General features: G+C 34.7%; 2 protein-coding genes across 11 annotated transcripts in view; one reads left to right on the top strand and one right to left on the bottom strand.

Annotated features, from left to right (window-relative positions):
• The window catches only part of LOC149798501 (neutral cholesterol ester hydrolase 1-like), a 53,441-nt gene that overhangs the window by 10,023 nt on the left and 21,416 nt on the right, over nucleotides 1–22,002 (bottom strand). For 2 of the 8 annotated variants that reach the window (XM_089957306.1, XM_089957305.1), the window contains exons 1-2: nucleotides 8,729–8,868; nucleotides 1,715–1,794 (exon numbers count right to left, since the gene is read on the bottom strand). The gene's annotated coding sequence lies outside the window, so the exon portion shown is untranslated. Of the gene's footprint in view, nucleotides 1–1,714; nucleotides 1,795–6,843; nucleotides 6,954–8,728; nucleotides 8,869–22,002 lie in introns of those variants that run through there. The other 6 variants (XM_089957311.1, XM_089957308.1, XM_089957310.1 and 3 more) reach the window with 4 other exon arrangements.
• Nucleotides 8,809–22,002, top strand: part of LOC149798502 (uncharacterized) — a 29,712-nt gene continuing 16,518 nt past the window's right edge. For all 3 annotated transcript variants that reach the window (XR_016420974.1, XR_016420975.1, XM_089957314.1), the window contains exons 1-4: nucleotides 8,809–8,939; nucleotides 10,988–11,133; nucleotides 13,269–13,422; nucleotides 17,824–17,997. Coding sequence is in view for 1 of the 3 variants with exons in the window: in XM_089957314.1 (XP_089813440.1) it covers nucleotides 8,829–8,939; nucleotides 10,988–11,133; nucleotides 13,269–13,422; nucleotides 17,824–17,997 (585 nt within the window). In the remaining 2 variants the exon portion in view is untranslated. The remainder of the gene's footprint in view (nucleotides 8,940–10,987; nucleotides 11,134–13,268; nucleotides 13,423–17,823; nucleotides 17,998–22,002) is intronic.

Raw genomic sequence — 22,002 nt, 5'->3', positions numbered from 1 at the left:
TAACCTCTTAATGCTGAGCGCCAAGAGTGGCAGCTGTCAGTAACATTTGTGTAAGTCATTGGTATGACTCAGCTGGGGATTGAACCCACGACTCCCCCATACTGGGTAAGTTGGTATAGTATATTCATGCTACTGAAACACAACTACTAATGAAAGCTAAAATTTGGTACTGTGAAATCACAATAAGAAAAACCAAGGAAGATAAATCTTAATGTGTTGGTTATACATTTAAGGTTTCCTTACAAATATTATTTTAAAAATGGGTTTTGTGGTTTTTCTAAACTTGTCTCACCCATTACGTGTAGTCTAAACTGTTGGGTCTATTTCCTGAATTCAGGATGAGGGGAGACCAGTGGTCCCTTATTAAATAAAATTAGTGAATATGCGAGATACTGTTACTATCTAATAAGCACAATCTTAAGTTCTGTTCACCTCTCCTGTTTCTATACTGTCTATCACTCCATTATGTCAGCTAGGTATCCTATCTCTATTATGTTCCCGTTTTGCATCTCAATTTGTACCTTGTTCTCGATTCTTTTCTTGTTCTTCTGACTATGTGAACTAGCTAGCTCTCTCTTTATATATATATATATATATATATATATATATATATATATATATATATATATATATATATATATATATATATATCTATATCTGTCTTTCTGTCTGTCTGTCTGTCTGTCTCTCTCTCTCTCTCTTTTATCTCTCTTTCCCTACATAAAGAATATGGTTTGCTACCTATTACTAAATGCAGGACAGCTGTCTTCCCCCAGATCATGCAAAAGCTAATGTCAACATGCCATTTTGCAAACAGTGGCTACAAGAACAGTATATAAGGAAATTCAATTCCTTAAAAATAAAAGCCCATATGAACACTAATTTATTCATTAGTTTAAGTGTAACTGTGGACTATGTTGTTTGGTTTTCTTTTAAGGGTAATAAAAACCAGCAATAAACAATTCATCATCATAAATGACGATGAATCCTGTTCATGACCATCCCAGTTTCTCACTGCCAAACCTAGCACTTGTTTCCTCAATTGCAACAAAAATATATATGTTTTTTAAACAATTTATACAAAAAATTGCCAGAATTTATATGTGCATCTAACTGAGCTGGTTTTGTCCAATACTATGAAGCACTTTGCATATATATATATATGTGTGTGTGTGTGTGTGTGTGTGTGTGTGTGCTACAGAGACAATCTCAGATAATCTTCCATAAGATTTCTACAGGCTATCAAAATACAGTATGGCTAGATACAGACATTGCTTCATCAAATGTCCCATCGATGGCATACCAACTCACTGAGCTTAAATATTATTACATTTGTAAATGCCTGTGAAATAGCTGAATACAAATACATAACCAAAAATGACAGACGTGTTGACATGCTGATCGTATCTGTTTGAATCATTTCAAAGAATCACATAATTATCAGATCACAAGAGAGTACATTATAATGAAGACATCGTGCCAACGAAGCAATCAGTGGTCTAAGTTGTAGAGTATCATAGAGTATCATCATCAAATAAAAGTCCTTTATGTCATTCATTGACTTTGAAAGTATAATTACACCGTACAATTTGAGTGCTAGCTTCGCCCCATACAACTGTAATGATGATACAAATTAAATGATTACATCATGTGCAGTGCAAACAATTAAATACATATCATTATGTACTTCAATTCAATTCACAATGCTACTTACCAATAACTTGCAGAAGTACTAACCGCATGCAGACGTTTTAAAACTTGTCGGCCAAGATACATTGACTAGCCTACCAGGAACTGAAAAATGCAACAACAACAAAAAAAAAAGATGACACTCACAAAATAAAGATAAAATGCATTTTTACTAATATTTGTCATCAGTAGTCATGACCACATAAGCGGTAATTATATAAGTCTATCAGACCGTTTTTTGCATGGTAAGTCCCATTGTCCCTAGGGTGGCCCCATTCACTACTCATAAGCGGTAATTATATAAGTCTATCAGACCGTTTTTGCATGGTAAGTCCCAATGTCCCTAGGGTGGCCCCATTCACTAATCAAAAGCGGTAATTATATAAGTCTATCAAATGAGACTGTAGCTTAAACTTAGATGCCTAAAATATGTCCAAATGTTCATTCAAAATTTGTCAGGTTATCGAATGCATCTATTCGCCAAGACAACCGTAAATAATAGCCTGTGACGAGGTAACAATCAATCCAAATAATGATAAAAAATACATTTCGCTCAGCAACGATTTCATGGTAAACAAATGACACATAGCACAAAAATAGCATTAAAAATAACAATTAGAAACATAACAATTAAATGTGTTCGCAGTGCTAGGTCAACGAGGCAGCCCCTGTAATAGCTGGCTAAAAATACGCATGTTCAGTGCGTCGTAGACCACTCATCTTCGCGAGCGAAGGTTCCGATTTGTTAACCTAGCTACACCTTGGCGGATCGATCCAATATTTCAGTGCTTCAGGTCTGTGAATTTCGATGGATGCAATGACAAGCCACTAAATCCAATCAAAATAAATTCTTCAAATCTAACAACTGTATCCTCCTCAAAAACTATTGAGAAAGCAATAGTATTTTATCGAACGTTTGGTTTCATTAGGTAATGCTGATAAAACTGGCTGAAGCCGGAACACCCATTCTCAAAATCGCCCTATAGTGCTAGCCCTCCGAGTCTGAGATCGCGCTTTACGATTCTTCAACAATTCCTGCGACTTCTGATGTTGGAATAATTTTTCAGCAAGAGTGCATTTGAATGGTTTCACAATGGCCCGACCGCGCTGTATATTAAGATATCCAAGACGAATCAATACCTTATTTGTCACCAACATCACAGCAACGGCTGAGAAATTATTTTCCCCAAGCTCACCTGCAGAAACCATACCCATGTTAGCGGCGCATGTGTATGGATACTTTTCAATGCGTCTACTACACTCGCAGAATCTCTAGATGTCAGCGTTTCGGCTTCTTTGTATCTGCTGACAACATCTAGAATGGTAAACGCGTATGTCTGTCCGTGAACCCAATCATGTGGTGAAATAAAAGATAAACCTTGTGAACTTCGCTTGGGGTTCTCACAATCCACGGGAAATCATTCCTGCCGCGGGTACATAAATCTGCCACAATGCTTCTTTGGCAAACCACGCTTGATCTTCACCCTTCTAATAACCTCGGTGACCGTAGTATATGGTTGACATGGAGAATCGTCAAGCTTTTTCCCCCATGTTTATTATACTGCAATTTAAACTCCAATGAGTGGAGTTTTTCCATGAGAGGCGAAGCATCCAAGTGCAATCTTAGCCTCGATACTCCCTTTGATGATCCATCTAGCGATTATTTATACTCATGTAGGACTGATCGCGTTCAAGTCGTGGATAAGATCTACGTCCACGCGTTCACAAGCACGGATATTACTGTATGCTTTGGCAATTTACTTGTGTGTTCATGAGAATATCTTGCTTTATTTGAGTGTTGTCGTATTGATCACTTGAATGGTTGGTGTAAAACAAAAAATGCTGCTTGCAAGAATAGTTAATATGAATTTTAATTAGTTTTGCCGTATCCAACCCTAATTAAAAAAAGTCATCTGTCAACGAGTGGTGGGTGCAAAAAAAAAATATTAAAATAAATTAGGGTCCAATTTTATGTAAATATTATGGGGCTATGGACAGACCCGTGTCAATCTCTGCATAGACTTTGAAAATAGTGTTTTTTACCTTACTGTTGACATAAAATTATACCAACCCTAAATAAAACTCAGAATTGTATGGTCTATAGTTATAACGTTACAAAGTTACAAAATATACATAGTGCCGTGTATATTTTCAAATATATTTACTGCTTGGAATATTTTTAAATTATATTTCTCGTGGGTATATTTTCAAACAGTATTACTGTTGTAATTTTTAAATTTAGTCATAGGTCCTCGTTGTTCGAATTAGGTTAGTGTTGTTGCTAATACAACTTCACGAGAGTAGACCAGTATGACGGCACAAATTCAAAATGGTTTCCAGTCTTTTCGGGCTCAACATGCGCTTCATCAATGTAACTGTGAATTTTGTAGATATTATGACAACACATAACTGAGTGAACGTGTCAGCATGACACATGGCCAATTAAGTTGATTAATGTGTTTATGTATCGTGTTAAGTCTAGGCCTGAGCTAGGATGTGATTTAATGTCCTTGCTGGGTGCATGCTTGGTTTTTAATTAGGCTTCCGTTCGATAACGGTCCGTCACGTCGGCCAAGACGAGGTGAATTCGGTTCTAATTAACAAAAAACACCAAGAATTGAAATGATGCAGAGACAACTTTCGTGCTTGTTCAAATAGGAGTCATAAAATGAAACTGTTCAGACAGCGGATTATTATGAAGCGCGCAAATAAGAGGAATCACTCAAACTTCGATGGGCGTGTTTTAAACAATGGCGGTTAGATAAATCTAATCCTGATTGGCTAAGCTAAATAAAGGATGGGCTTCACAGGCGAAATTTCTTTATTTCTTTATTTTTTTTATAAATGTCCTGCATCGTAAAATTAGTCTAGCTGAGATCGTGATTGCGAAAAAAATAGCCAGTATATTTTCTCGTTAAATAAAAACCACCGACCCACGAGAAGCTACTGGCAAGCTTTCTCACCTACCCATATTCGCTGAATCCGAGACTCGAACCGGTGCAGACAGACAAGATTCTTGAGATAACGGTTTGAATTAATTTGTTTACATGTAATACGAATAATTTAGACTAGGCATTGACATTATTCTGTCTGTGGGACGTTTGTACTAATGAATTTTTAGTTAGCAAATTTTGTAGTTTCGACATGAAGTGAATTTCGTTAATTCATTTATATAATTAAGATCTGAATTCTTATAACCGACGAATTGTACGGTTGTTCATTGTCGACCGTACGTGTAAATATGCCCTCTTCGTCCAGAGAGTGATCAACGGTACACAAAGCAGGGCGTAACTACTTACTAGGAGACCATACTGTGCTACAAAATGATTAGTATGTTAAACAGTCTGTCAGAGAGATGCACTAATCTTTCGGTACTATGTTCAGTTTAGATAAAGAAAACTAAGCTAGAATGTATACGTAACTGGGTGCGTTAAAGGAATACATTAAGTTCCAATACTATCTAACTAGGTGGTATGTACATAGAATAATCCATGGTATGCAACAACTTAACGACCTGCGAAACGTATTAGCAATTAATATCCGTTCGAAGTACGATATGGCGATATCGTACATAGCGAGAGAGGAGCTGATTTTCTATCGGAGTTGTAAGGATCTAATAAACTATTTTGGGTGCCTAATTATATATTTTTTAAAGGGGAAATAGTTCCCCACAACGCAAAGGGGTCGAAGAATGAATCCATATTGCAGTTGAGACCCAAAAGGAGATATACGCAAGAGAGAGGTCATTGTAGGCCGTTAAAGTGAAATATCAACGTTACCTACTACGAGTGTTAAATTTGGAGTGACCAGCAAACAGTCAGCAGGTTATGCAGTCAGGCTGGACAATTGACTTCGAACACCCACGCTCAATTTTATGATGAAATTGGTCATATCTGTGTAAACGGATTGCTAAATGCACTGTGACGAAGTATATGGCTGGGGTGGGGTGCTCCCAATATTTTATTTAAACTATTATAAAGGTCCCACCCAGGATCTATTTTGTTGGAAGTTAAATTTAGTTACAGATAGATGTAAAGCTCCAAGCCCCCAATCAGCAATGCTGACGGTTAGATAGTCAAATATACAAAAAAGGTTGAAATGCAATGATCAAAACAATTTAATAACAATTCAATGATCAAATGACTCAAATTACCAATTACACTCCTTCCGCGCAATCCTTTAATAAGCCTATTGCATGACTTGATTAGCAATGTGAGACTGGTTTCCACCTGTCCTTGTATTTCTACTCATCTCTTGTATCGTTTATCTCCTATTTCTCTCCCAATTCTTTCTCCTCTTCCTCACCCAAATTTCTCCTTCCCTCCTCGACTTTCTCTAGACTCCTTCTCCTCCTCCTCCACTTCTGTCAACTTCAACTGTCTCGGCTACAGTCTCAAATTCGTCTCCAACTTTTGAAGACATGGGACCCAATGGAGCCAGAAGTTCTCTGTCCCCCCAAAAGCTCCCTGTGACAACACAAGGACGGTACAAACTTCTTCCTTAGCCCTCTCATCTCACACTACACACAGCCAATCATCAGATAACGGCTATTAAATTTCTTCGGTCACGCATTCGTTCACATCGAGATACCCACACGTTCTTGTATGGTAAAAAAAAAAACAACGTTATAGTACAGCACGGTATCAATTACTTCTTATACATACATCAATAAATTCCGTCACATCAGTACATATTCCTGATCCCGTTATACTAAACAATATCACAATAATCAGACGTATTTATTAACCCTACAACTCATACAAAGTTCGCAAATATTCAAATATTCATGCTCTGATATATGCATACGCCCATAGTAACTAATCTTACATACTTCAACCATGTTTCCAAATTCACAATTCAAGCATGTGTAAATTCTAACATAACGCATTAATAAATACACTAGTCTACTACGAAGTAAACAAACAGCGAATTACAAAATTAATTCTGACCACAAGCTAACAATATACATAATTCCGCCTCGCATCTAATAACTCTCTACGAAAAGCTCAAGCACATTTCTCAAACACGCACGAAAATGAAACACTACAAAGGTAATTCTACATACCAAACTATCCTAGTAATTAAGTATACATACTACAAATAATTACAATTATGATGCCGTAATATTCTGCAACAATTGAGAAAATAACTTACTAACTTTTTCGAAGCTTTGTCCTTCCTTAGAATCTACCTCCAAGTTCTGCTGCCAGATTACGAGTGGCTTCTTTTCTTGGAGTAAACTCTATTGATCTGCAATCCTTTCAGACAAATACTGAATTAATCTTACGAGTTCGGAAGGTATCGTTCGGATCTGAATTGTAATCATACCGTTTATCTCAATGTTTGATTGGATATCGCTGTGGACCGCTACAATCAAACTTTGCGGACAATTTCTCTCTCGCTGTCTGTCAACGTGGGGACGGATAAGAGCTTGTTTCGTTCCCCCCGTGTATTTTCGTTTTGATCCTTGAACTAAAATTTGTTTCCGGTCTCAGGCTGGTCATGGTAACCTTGCGTAGAGTTCAACGATAACCCCGAGATCAAACACAAGACCGCGGTAATATTCCCAAGACAGGAAGATTATAGCTTATACATGTCATAATAGCTAGGGCTTAGCAAACGTGACATGCACGTTGTAATAACATTTCGGTAATTATTTTCTAATAAGATATTTACCCTCCAAGTGCATTGTAGAATTCATTTTTGTTTAATATAATTGATTAAATTATTCTATTTTATATACGGGTGCTCGTATTGTTCTATTCTACATCTCTGTTCCGATATCTATTTATTTTGTCTTTGAATTTGATATTTGTATTATCCACTCGATATGGGCACTAACACCATGGTCGCTCATCCTCTAGATAACAATAACCACCCCACCCCACCCAAAAAAGCCCAACAAAAAATAAACAACAACTTACATATAGATAGATCTTATACACAAAGACAATGTGGTCCTGTACAAGAGTGGTCTTAAAACTCACCAATTTCTACCAGAAGAACAGACTTAAAGACTCGGTAATGTTTACTTCCTTAATTTTTATTATCAGTATGTTTAGTCTGTTTTGTAATTTCATGTTTGTTTTATAATCACATCGTTGAATGTGTTTGTGTGTGTTATTCATTACTGTAAAGAAAGCACTTAGAGCTTATAAGGATTAGGCGCAATTGCTGTACAACAAATAATAGACGAGAGAGTTCTAGTGTATAATATATAGAGAACAGCGTATTTTGACATAATCCTATATTGCGAACAAAGGACGGAAACAGCGTGGCGAGATAACAACAACGCCAGCATGATTTGGTAAAGAAGTTATATGCCGGTAGAGTTATCCAAAAAGTTAAGAAGGGCTGATGTAGATAGACCAGCAAGTTGTTCTCCACCTTTTTTTTTTTTTTTTTTTTTTTGTTTGACTGGCCGCCAATCAAACCAAAAAAAAAAAAAAGGTGGCGAACAACTTGCTGGTCTAATGTTAAGATAATTGTGTACCGGGGTCAACAATAATAATAATAATAATAAAGACAATAATATCATACAAAACTTAATTACTTGGGCAGATATTATTGCAGTTTTGCGTCTGATGCAAAACATCTGACTGGCTGTAATTTTGATAAGACTGCAACGGGAAGGTTCGTTTTCTTATTTTTTCATTTAAGCCAAACTCTCCATGATTAGTGTCCGGTATCGTTTGTAACGTGTGCGTTCTATATATGTCCACCACACACTGCAATATATATATATATATATATATATATATATATATATATATATATATATATATATATATATATATCGTCTGCTGTTGAGTGAGTAGTAATCACCTCCGCCACAATGTCATTGCTTCTGAATTTATATCGAATCATATGGGACATGACTTCAGATGAACAGTTGGCCTTAACACCGATCCACCGGTAATCTCCACCGTAGTGCATATTTTCAGTACTTAGAACTTACATTTATGACTAAGATAAAGAACAGTCATGTACATGCATAAATATCGTCTACCTTGTCCTAAATATCCACGTACGTACAAACCTTTTCGGAGACGGTCGCACTATCTTCAACACGTGTTTGCTTAACTGGTAAAATCTGACCGGTGGTTAGGTCCTATCCAATATTTCGCTTAAATTTCGACATGGCAACCAGTGAAAAAGTGGAAAACAGATTTCTGGGAAGGTCAGGGCTGAAGGTTTCTAACATTTGCCTTGGAACAATGACGTTCGGTGGATCAGATGACGATGTGGCGGTATGATACAGTTCACTCATGAATTATCTTTGGTATTGAGGCTAATTTTGTCCATCAAGAAACATGTCCTAGTAAGAAAGAGAGAAGTACAGTCTTACCTGTGTGTGCAACCTTGCGGAACACTGTGTTTGCAAGGACTTTATATTTTAGGGTCACACAAGGGACATATAAAGAATATTGTATAAATTGTGTGGACATTTATACATCATTTTGTACATGTCACATTTAGATAAATGTGCAATATTTTTTATTTTTCCACTAAATGCACATTGACGTGGCAATACACGAGAAAAAACATTTAGACCAAGCTCATCGAGATTTACCAATAATATTTTAAGTCTGTACAATCTGATTACACTTTAAATACCATTGTTACCCAAAATTAACGTGTACAGTGAATATAACAATGATCATAATGCATACATTTTACATGAATGTAGCAAACATGAATGATGCAGAGTCCATGCAGGACTAAATATTTTGGGAGAATTTACTTCTTTGTATTGCTTTAAAACGGGGTGGGGATCAATGCAAAATCTGATAATCATTGGTTGGATAATATGAATGGATAAATAACCAAACATAATTAAAGATTCAGAATTACCTTACTAAAAAGGCCTTTCAAAAAACACAAAGAATATACAAACTAATACCATTGACTGAGTTTGTGAACTCTTATGGAGAATATTTAAACAATTCTTGATCTAAAATTTTAAAGTTTACTCTTTCAGTGAAGAAATGTAAACTCTAAAAGAGACAAATAATTGACACAGAGAACAATGCAGTTTCCCATCTGAATCCAATTTATGCCATTTATAGTATTGGTTTAAGATTTTCATAGGTGGCTGATTTTCTGAAATGGAATAGAGTTTTCTGTTTTGTCCCAGTATTGGGGATTCCCACTTAACCAAGAGTTGAGCACCATCTTGCTGCATACAGTGCAGGATTATTACATTGAAAGCCACAATGAACCTTGCATTTATATGCTTGCTTTAATATTTTCGGGTATACTGTCAGTAATTTTTCAAACCTTTGTTCGAAATACAATACTTATGTTGATTTGCTTGTCAGATCATTAGCAAAAGAAAAAAAGCATGTTACATATCATTCACAATATGAACACCAAGCTGTACAACAATTAGTGTATGCTATCTGTATGCAGGGACTAACATAAATTTTATGTTCCCTGCTGAATATAATGCCTGACTGATGAAAGAAAAGGATTTTCTCAATATACACAGTAATTAATACCACTGACTATTGCCTCTGGGTGTGTAAAAAAGCAGAAAAGGCAACTTGTTGCCCATGACCACAAACTGATGACATCATCACCTGTTTTACTGGAACATAGACTTGGCATGTTAGTGCATGCAGCGCAAGTACCTAGCCCAAACTGTTTCCAAACATGGAACCTGCAATGTCTGACTTTCCTTTGTGCATTTTTAATTGAAGTGATAGTCTGTATTTTCTTATCAAGAGACCACTCTAGTGGCTTAAGTGATTAGAGCATCTGCCTCTGATATGGGAGGTTGCATGTTCAAACCCTGGCTGAATCATACCAAAGACTTATGAAAACGGTACTGGCAGCTGCCTTGCTTGGCACTCAGAATTAAGAGGTTAGTGTTGGGACTAATGTTGGTCTGGTGTCAGGATACTGCAAATGGGTGGGACATGATGCTACATGTCTGATGCCCCAATGGTATACATCTCTGTAAACTGCAACACCTATGACATATTTGTGATATGAATGAAATTGTTGAAGCTACATAAAAAATCTAAATCATATACACATTATCAAAAATCCATCAGCCTCTGCAGCAAGATAACCTTCTTCACCTATAGAGTTGAGAGCTTACATTTCATCTGATGCCTCAAGATGGGATGAATTCTTTAATGGTTTTGAATGTTAATTAGACATTGTTATAAAATTAGAATTAGAGATTATTTACAAATTAAAATTAGAGATTGCTACAAAACTGTCTTTATTGGCATTGTAAAATTTGTCACAGGTGTGTGTGATAATAGGTATACACTTAATTTTTCACCAGGTATACCAGTGCCCCACTAGGTCTGATGAAGACCAGGCTCATAGAATCTTGGACAGGTACAGAGAGCTTGGGGGAAATTTTATAGATACAGCCAATAAGTATTCTTATGGAAAATCAGAGAGCATTATTGGATCATGGCTTGAAAAGTGAGTACGAGTCCTTTAGTATTTAGTCTAGTACTGTGAAATTGTTAATTTATCAGTCAGGTCATCAGACCTTTTTTGGCAAACTTAACTGCTTTAAGTCTAATGAATTTGCATTCAGCTTTCAATTTCCCTGCAAAAGCATTTTAATAACAAGAAGAAACATTTTCTTTGTAAGCTAACAATTATCCTGTCATCAACATTAGCTCAAAAGCATTACATGTTTCATGCAAATGTTTTTGTTGTTGTTGTTGTATGGTTTAATGCCACTTTTCAGCACAAGATAGGCTATACAGTATAAAAGGTGCAGGAAGAACCCGGGAAAACCCTGGAAAGAACCACCGACCCAGGTGAAGCTCCTGGCAAGCTTTCTCACATACCCACGTTTGCTGAATCTGAGACTTGAACCAACGCAGACAGATGTGAGATGGCAGTGATCCGTAATGGTGATCACTTTTGACCACTTGGCCACTCAGGGCCCCCATGCAAATGTTAATGTTCTGTGACATCTTTATGCAGAATTGTCACAACATAATTTTTATTTCTGTTGACTATAGACCAAGAGAGTTTATGGCATGGTCTGTTTTCTTTTTAGCATCTGTCTGTCAGTATTAAGTCTTTTTTATTGCTAATCTACCTAAACTACTTATAGGATTGCCATGAAACTTTACACAGATGTTTGTCAGATGAGGAAGTTGGTCATAAATAAAAAAAGGTGCTGCTTAGACACCCAGATTGGCCATCTTGAAATAGTTATTATCATTACTTTTTATGAATGGAAGGTCATATCAACACGGGGTTTCCTAAAAGACTTCTTGCAGTATCTCGTTTAGTTATAAATGAAAATTGTACTGATCTGACATCAACATGGCCATCACTGCAGCCATTTTGAAAATCTTTGCATCACTACTCCTGAAGAGAAAATGATATTGACTTTGAGTCTCACAAGATGATTTCTTACGCTGTCTAGTTTGTGCTGATGAAACGTGTTCCAATCTGAGAAATAACCTTCAAATTGCCTTAGGAAGAAAAAGAACAATGTTGCAATATAAGTAATATTTGTTCCTGGTGTGAGAAGTGCAGAAAGATAAACTCTATCATAAATTGAAGTACATGTAATACCTTACAGTGTTTGGAATTTACCTTACACAAGATGATTCCTGATTATGCACATGCTAGGGCATGAAGGATTGCTTGGAATAAATTGTTGCACTGTGTGATTGGGGACTCCCAGGATTTTCCTTAGGACAGTTTTGGAGGCAGAGACCTTGATTCTCAGTTTATGAAATCAAGGGAAATCCCTTTATTCTACATTTAGGATGTTTTCTTAAGTTAAAAAACATACATGCTAGTATATACAGTCCTGTACATTCACATTTGTATTGAATTGGGTGTACTGCTTGACATCACTTGGGATTGTTGATCGAAGAACTTGCATCTAGTGTCACCTCAAATTTGACTTGTGATCTATTATTTAGAATATATGTATTATTATACTCAGAATTTAAAAACTGGAGATTGTGTGATCCCAACCATCTGGAGATGTGTGGGTGTTAGTGTGTGTGCATTCTTTAGTAATGTCTTGGAGCTATTCCAGCACTGTTTGAAATACTGTGACTTAAGACTGTGTGATATGATTGTAGCAGAGGACTTTTGGTAGCTCAGTTGCTAGAGCATTGAACTAGTAATTCAAGCATCACAGATTCAATACCTGCCTGGGTCGACTGCCTAATTGTGCTCTGGGAAAAGCATTTAGTTTCCATTTCTTCAACATGAAGTAGCCTTTATGCGTAAAGATGACATTAAAGCCAACAAAAACAGCAGGAAAAAGAAATGATGCGGGTGAAACGATGTGCCCATATCATGTATTGACAAGTAGATGTATTGCATTATGCAACCTTTCCGATGACGTACATGTACAGTGAAACCCAAGAAAATCAAAACCGTTGGTACTCCACCCATCAAAAATAGGGGCGTTTCAAAGGTTTTTGGTCTGCTAAAGGTTTCGCAAATGTGAAAAGATAGGATGTTGGATAATTTAGACATGCATTGGAATAACGATGACTTGCATATTTTTTGTACAGAATGTAACATTAATAATTAAAGCTTGTTTACAAATTTGTCTTCCCATATTCAAGACAAAAGAGAGATAAAATTGTAGTGGCATCCAAAGTGCGGTTTCCAATGGACAAGAGTAATGTAAATGCTGTTGGACTGAGCAGACGTCATATGATTGAGAGTTGTGAAGCCAGCCTAAGTCGTCTTCGTACAAATTATATTGACCTTCTCCAGGTAAATTTTTATTATTATCTGCCTTCCAAAGAAATGAGGCATGAAATAATTTGAAGGAAATTACTACACATTGATTTTGTCCTGTTAGCCCTACATCAAATACCATGTTAGCAGTATATCAAAGATCATGTTAACAGTACATCAAAGACCATGTTAACAGTACATCAAAGACCACGTTAACAGTACATCAAAGGCCATGCTAAAAGTGTCAAGACCATGATAGCAGTGCATCAAAGACCATGATGTCAACTGTACATCATACACCATGTTAATAGTACATCTTACACCATGTTAACAGTACATCAAACACCATGTTAACAATACATCAAGCACCATGTTAATAGTACATCAAACACCATGATGTCAAATAGTACATCAAACACCATGCCAACAGAACATCAAACACCATTATGTTAACAGTACATCAAACACTATGATGTCATCAGTACACCAAACACCATGTCAACAGTACATCAAACACCATTATAGCATTCATTGTGTGTTACCCAAAGGAGATGACTTATTCTTGCTTAAAGCGTTCGCTAGGTTCTTTTTACAAGTATGAACTCACAAGGGAACATTCCTTTGCTGAACATCTACAAATAATTTGTCATAGCTCCATGATGTTTTTGACATGGTTTTATTTTGCCTAACATGCTTTTAGAGTTTGAGTTAACATCAGAAATATTTGGGGTCAGTTATTAGAACCTCTTGTATGAAGGTCATAAAATTGGTATAAAGTGAACACAACCTTGAAGCAGTGTAGATTGTGATACCTATGATTAGTCAAGCCTTTGAATACAAGTTATACACTATACATAGATAAAAGAGACTACTTTTTACTGTGATCCATCAAATGACAATGGTTCATGGGAACCAAACATTGTACTGGATAATAGGTGATGTTACTATGCTCTGGTGTGTTACAAGTAACTTTGGTATGCTGTACAGAAACATAGGATGTTTACAATGTTTGTATGATGATAAGCACACCCTGTCACATAAAAGTTAGGCAAGTATTGTATGTAATAAACATATTTTAGTCAAGTATTGTATCTACTAAGCATATTTTAGTCAAGTATTGTATCTACTAAACATATTTTAGTCAAGTATTGTATCTACTATACATATTTTAGTCAAGTATTGTATCTACTAAACATATTTTAGTCAAGTATTGTATCTACTAAACATATTTTAGTCAAGTATTGTATTTACTAAAGATATCTTTTTTCAAGTATTGTATTTACTTAACAAATCTTTGTCAAGTATTGTATTTATTAAACATATCTTTGTCAAGTATTGTATTTACTAAACATATCTGTGGCAAGTATTGTATTTAAACTAAATGTATCTGTGGCAAGTATTGTATTTACTGAATGCATCTATGTCAAGTATTGTATTTACTAAATGTATCTTTGTCAAGTATTGTATTTACTAAATATATCTTTGGCAAGTATTGTATTTACAAAATGAATCTTTGGCAAGTATTGTATTTACTAAATGCATCCATGTCAAGTATTGTATTTACTAAATATATCTTTGACAAGTACTGTATATACAATATGAATCTTTGGCAAGTATTGTATTTACTAAATGTATCTTTGTCAAGTATTGTACCATATTTACCGTATTTATTGTGACACAATAAAATCATTATTTTGTTCCTGGCCCAGAACTTATGGTGAAACCTTTTTCACCTTGATCATATGTCCCAAGACTTAATAAACAAAATAAATTTGTTTTGAATTTGTGTCCCCCCACTGCACGTTGCAATAAAATATATAAAGAAAATGCTTACTTGATACTAAAATTTTAAAAACTAACCTTGTATTCTTATCATTTATTCCTCTTGTTTTTCATCATATATCTATGAACTCCATATATGTAGCTTAGGCATCCATACTGTAGCATGCATCGCTTATGTCTGATAACATATGACACAGTGTTCACTGACGTGAACATTGAGAAATAAACTGTGTTTAATTGTACTCAAAGGTTTGAATATGTTATCCAGCTGAAAACTGGATCCAACAAAATCACAAGTGAGAGGGAAATAATCGACTGATTGCTTGAAGACATCTGCCATTTATGCATGACATGGTGTAAATAACCAAGAATGAATTATATCCAGGTCAGCTAATTGATAGTATCTCGCAAATAAAAATCATTATTGAAAATACATTTACTTGAGTGCAAGAGACAATCTTTTCTCTAGCATGGGTTACAAAAAGTACTATTAAAGCAAGTTATTGCTGTGTACACTATCGGCAGATATCAATGCCCATTTGTTTTAATTATAACTACTGATGACAAGCAAATGAAAGTCTAGATGGTGAATAAATACAACCGGCAGCAACAGGCAGCGAGCAGTAAACTCATTGTTTGAAATTACTGACAGGACATCAGAGACAAAGGTTATTTTTATTACAAAGCAAGCTGACCTCAGAAACTGACTTTGGATGCTTTTAAGCTGATTTTTAAAAAATTGTATCAATACAATGCTTACTTTATTACAAAGAAAGCTGACCTTGGAATCCGACTTGGATTATTTTAAGCATGCTGATTTTTTTGAATATACAAATTGAGCTGAGATATGGAAGCTAACTTTGGTTCCTTTTGACCAGTATTAGCATGAATTTTAAAAATAAATTGAGACAATGGAACATGTATGGACATTGATGACCCAGCACTGCCCAGAAGATTAGGAGAAAATAAAATCATTTGATGAACTCGTGAAGTCAGAAAAGAAGAAGATGATTCTGCTGACAATATGATCATTAACATGGACAGAATTCTAGTGTACTTTGATCTCACTGCTGGGCAGACTGACGATAAGGGGATGGTAAAGTGTGAGAATTAGCATAACTGGTGCGATTAAAACAATCTGACTTTAGTCACTGCAGTTTCCGCTTCAGAAGATGTGTTGTCCCCAATGACAATTTTTCATGGCATGGACAAATATTCATCCACTGAAAGAATTGATTGTATGTGTGCACGAGAAGGAGTGTGTTGAGATGATGCTGCAGTGGATTAAAAAGCTTTATTTCAAGTAAAGTTTTATATTTTTTAAAATATCTGTTCAGTTGTAGTGCATTTTCCAACACGCAATTTTTGAAAGTTTTATAAGGTGTCCCACAACTTATGACTTGAAAAAACAAGAACATTCAGTGCACAAAAAGATTATTTAAAAAAATTAATTTATGGTGTCCCAACAAATATGGTGTCCCACCATATATAGCAAATATGGTATTTACTAAATGGATCTTTGACAAGTATTGTATTTACTAAATGCATACTTCATAATTAACCTACCTCTTACATTTTGCCAAATTTAATTATGCCAACCCATTTGGATTTTCATGGGAGAAATACTGTAATTAATTTTATTTAATTTTTATGAACTGAAAATTAATATTAAGTGAATATTAATATTATGATATTATAATAATATATAATATTGTATAATATTAATATTAATATTATAATAAGTTTATTATATATTTTAAAATGAGATGTAGAACTTAAGTCAGTGGGAGAAAAATGCTATTTTTATTGTCACATTGGTGATATAATGTTTGCAACTACAATAATTTTCCATTCTGATAAATATATGCCTTTTTGTATGATATTTGAATTTGTTTTTCCATATTTATGCCTTTTTCATTTCTCTCTCTCTCTTATCTCTCTCTCTTTCTCTCTCCCCCCCCCCAATCAGGATAAACAGATCTTAAATGAACTTAAAACAAAAATAGACTTCAAGTATTATTGTTTTAAAATCAGTTTTCCACATGAAATTATTAGTGACTGAACTTATATAAACTCTTACTATTTGTTATTCTGTGTCATCCATACAGCATTGTATGCCTTTTATACTTTACAGCAAACTGACACATTTTTAGGACAAACTCTTGATTACATTTAGTAATACAATTATTTAAGTAACAATATAAACTCTCATCTCAACTGTAATTGTGTCTTACGACTATTGTAAAATTTTGGTTATCATTGTAGTAGTTTGCCTTTAATCACATTTTCACAGAATGGAGAAAAGTACTTGCAAATTGACAGTTTTGCCTTTAAAAGAAATATAATAAACAAAAAAAAAATTTATTACATATTAGGAAATAATTCACTCATAAAGTGGAAATATTTTATATAGTTACTTGTGATTTAACTACCCATGGCAGTACAGTGTGTTTCCCACTTTGCTTGAGAAATATTTCCTTATATCTACTCAAAAACATAGATATCCTCTATATGTTAGTGATTATATAAGTGAATTGTATACTGTGCATTTGAATGGGATTTTTGTGTCTACATCTGGAATAAATGAAGGGACTTGCTATAATAATGGGCTTTCTTGTAGATAACCACTATACTTGAATTTGACATTAATTGCAGGCTCACATATGGGACAATGGCGTGCCATTAGAGGAGACACTACGGACATTTGATGATCTGATTCGCTGTGGGAAGATCCGATACTTTGGAGTCAGCAATTTCTGTGGATGGCAGATGCAGAAAGTGGCAGAGCTAACCAAACTCATGGGTCTCAATCCAGTTGTTAGTCTGCAGGTATTGACTCATTTTTTCTATTCCTTTTTGTTACTTCCTTGTTTAGGACAGATATGTGTTTCCTACTTACTTCCAATGTAGGCAGATAAGGGAGAAATATTTGTCTTTCCTTTTAAAGGCTTCACCATGTTTGTGTTGATTTTTTGTGGGGCATGAGTGGGCTTAATACCAAGATCCATTCTTCCCTGAACACAAAATTGCTCAAAATGACTGGTACCTAAATAGAAATCATGAATCAACAAGATTAAACACAGAGAAGTTACAAATCCACTTGCCCGCCTCCTGGGACAAGCTCAGATTGGGTTGGGCATGTTCAAGTTACTATGGGCAAATCCAAAAAATATATTTATGGAGGGAGAAAGGAAACATGTTCCATTTATAAGGCTTTACAAGTTTTATACCCTGCATTCTGGCCACATAATACACATATAATATTTATTTAATGCTTATATCTACTGCATTCTTCTTTTATATAACTGACCAAAATTTATTTATCTATCAGATGTCTGTCTAATGGTGTCATATCTAGTCTTGCATTTTCTCATGCAGACATGATGGTGTCAACATTTACTAATTAAAGCAAGATCTGGCAAATAGAGAATAAATATCTTTATTTTAACTTGTCGGTTACATTTTGATCATTATATTTGTATATATCCAAGATTTACCAACTTTGGTCCTAACCTAGCTTTCTGCAGTGTGTGAGCTTGGTGTGTCTAAGCAATCAGTTTGTCCAATATTGTTTTAGTGGATGTTGCAGATTTTAAGGTTCGTAGATATTAACTATTAATATATAACTTGTGAGATTTCTCTGATACATGTGTGTAAGTCATGTGTCTCAAACAATTAACCCTTGGAGCATTTTGTTCAAAGCATGACCATTGCACTGAAACTGTAGAACTTACAGATGGTGTTTATACTCAATTGTTTACATTATAAGTACAGGAGACATATATACTCACCGCTTGTTAACCAATTAAAATGATAAAAGTGTTCTCAACCTCAAAAGTTGGCTTGACAAATTATTTAATGTATGTTGCTGATTTTAAGATGACTAAATCATATTTGTTAAGTTAATCGATAAAATAAGTGTTTACAAATCCTTCATTTGTGAATATAAATAAGTCATTGCAGACAGTCGTTATTGTTGATTTAGTTCAGGCAAAAAAGGAATTTCATTAAAATATTCCATATTTTATTTTGTCTTATTGTTTTACCCATGCTGGGATATTATGTTAGAGGCAAGCTCACATTTCCCAATAGCAAATTAAATTTTTCAGTGATACCAGTAATTATACTTTTAAAAAAATATTGACTTTGCTCAGATGTGCGCATGTAATAAAATGACCTTGTTATGGGCAATATAAAAAATGGCTCACTTCTGCATTGTTATAACGGCTGTTCTTGTAAAACATACTTTGGACCCGGGTAAGGTTTTTCAGTTTGCCTTCCCTGCATATCATGTATGCTTGAAAGGAACAGACCTCATTTCAAATTTCTTTGAAATTAAAACCATTATATCACATAATGTGGTAGCTAGGAAATATTCCAATTTGATACAAAAATATTAGCTCAGTTCAGAAATCAAAGGACAGCATGGAATCCCTTACATTGGAACACTCATAAACAATGTCAACCAATTAACCATCATATATTCAAGACTTTAAACTCTTTTCGGTTGGATTTTTTTCATTTTGAGCTAACTTATTTTTACTGTCTTGTCTCAGGACAAATCGAGGCATACCCATTTCATGTCTATTACATTTAGGTTTTAATACAGTATTTCAGGATTTGGTAACTATTGGCAATGCATTCTTGTATTCTGCAGACAATGGGAGATAACTGGTTTTTGGTTTGGTTGTTTAGATAATTTGGTGTACCAATGCAATTCAAATAAAGTGCCATGCCCAATGACACAGCATGACAAGAATTGTAAAGTATTGAAATACCAAATGTATAAAATTAAAAACTTTTAGAGTATTTACACATGATGTGAAATTCATAAATTGTTTGCCAACTAAAGTGCAGTTTTCTCCTCACAACATCAGAAATCAAAATCTCTCTATTATTTGGTGTCTAGTCATGATACAAATAGGTGATTTTCTACATTGCATAGCATCTAGGTATGATACAGGTAGCCAAATTTCTACCTTGCATGGGTTCTAGTCATGATGCAAGTATTTTTTTTTTCTTCTACATTACATTGCTTCTAGTCATGATGTAGGTATTTTTTCGTCTAAATTACATTGCATCTAGACATGACAGATGTAGTTGATTTCCTACATTCTGTGGTATCTGTTCATAACACAGTAGATAATTGTCTATGTCACATTGCATCTAGACATGATACAAGTAGTTGATTTCCTACATTCTGTGGTATCTGTTCATAACACAGTAGATAATTGTCTATGTCACATTGCATCTAGTCATGATACAAGTAGGTGATTTTCTACATCACATGGTATCTAGCGATACAGACAGGTGATATTATATATTACATGGGATTTATTCATGATACAAGTAGGTCATTTGCTATATTGTGTCATCTAGACATGATACAAGTAGGTGATTTTCTGCCTCACATGGCATCTGCTGAAACAGAAAGTAGATATTATACATTACATGGCATATGGTCATGATACAAGTTGGTGACTTCCTACATTATGTTATGTAGTCATGATACAAGTTGGTGACTTCCTACATTACACTGCATCTAGTCATGATACAAGTAGGTGACTTTCTACATCACATGGCAGCTAATCATGATACAAGTACTGTATTTGCCGGCCTATAAGTTGATGCGGAGAATAAGTCAAATGAGCAAATTTGGCAAATTGTCCATCCTCCATCCATATATAAGTCAATGCTGAGTATAAGACAAGGCCAAATCAGTAACTTGGCTTCATCTTTTTCACTTCATATCTCACAACATCGCGAATTCTATCCTATATGTAACTCAGTAACTTTCAGGTCAAAATCATTAAGTGGAACTAAAAATACCTAATTTGTAGGTGATTTACTACATTGTGTTATGTAGTCATGATACAGTAGGGGATTTACTACATTGTGTTATGTAGTCATGATACAAGTAGGTGATTTTCTACATCACATTCCATCTAATCATGATACAAGTAGGGGATTTTTTTACATCACATGGCATCGAGTCATACAGATAGGTGATATTATACATTTCATGGCATCTAGTCATGATACAAGTAGGTGATTTACTACAATGTTTTATGTAGTCATGATACAAGTAGGTGATTTACTACAATGTTTTATGTAGTCATAATACAAGTAGGTGATCTTCTACATCACATCCCATCTAATCATTATACAAGTAGTTGATTTTCTACACTGCTATGTGTCATAATACAAGTAGATGATTTTCTACATCACATTTCATCTAATCATTATACAAGTAGATGATTTTCTACATCACATTTCATCTAATCATGATACAAGTAGATGATTTTCTACATCACATTTCATCTAATCATGATACAAGTAGATGATTTTCTACATCACATTTCATCTAATCATGATACAAGTAGATGATTTTCTACATCACATTTCATCTAATCATGATACAAGTAGATGATTTACTACACAGTTATGTAGTCATAATACAAGTAGATGATCTTCTACATCACATTCCATCTAATCATTATGCAAGAAGGAGATTTACTACATTGTGTTATTTAGTCATGATACAAGTAGATGATTTTTTACATCACATTCCATCTAATCATGATACAAGTAGGGATTTTTTTACATCACATTCCATCTAATGATGATACAAGTAGGGATTTTTTTGCATCACATTCCATCTAATCATGATACAAGTAGGTGATTTTTTACATCACATTCCATCTAATCATGATACAAGTAGGGAATTTTTTACATCACATTCCATCTAATCATGATACAAGTAGGGGATTTTTTTACATCACATGGCATCGAGTCATACAGATAGGTGATATTATACATTTCGGGCATGTAGTC

This window comes from Sinohyriopsis cumingii, chromosome 5 (genome assembly GCF_028554795.1).
Source record: "Sinohyriopsis cumingii isolate HCF-2022 chromosome 5, ASM2855479v2, whole genome shotgun sequence".
NCBI classification, from domain to species: Eukaryota; Metazoa; Mollusca; class Bivalvia; order Unionida; family Unionidae; genus Sinohyriopsis; species Sinohyriopsis cumingii.
Note: the sequence above shows the minus strand (reverse complement) of the source record. Positions and strands in the feature narration are given on the sequence as shown.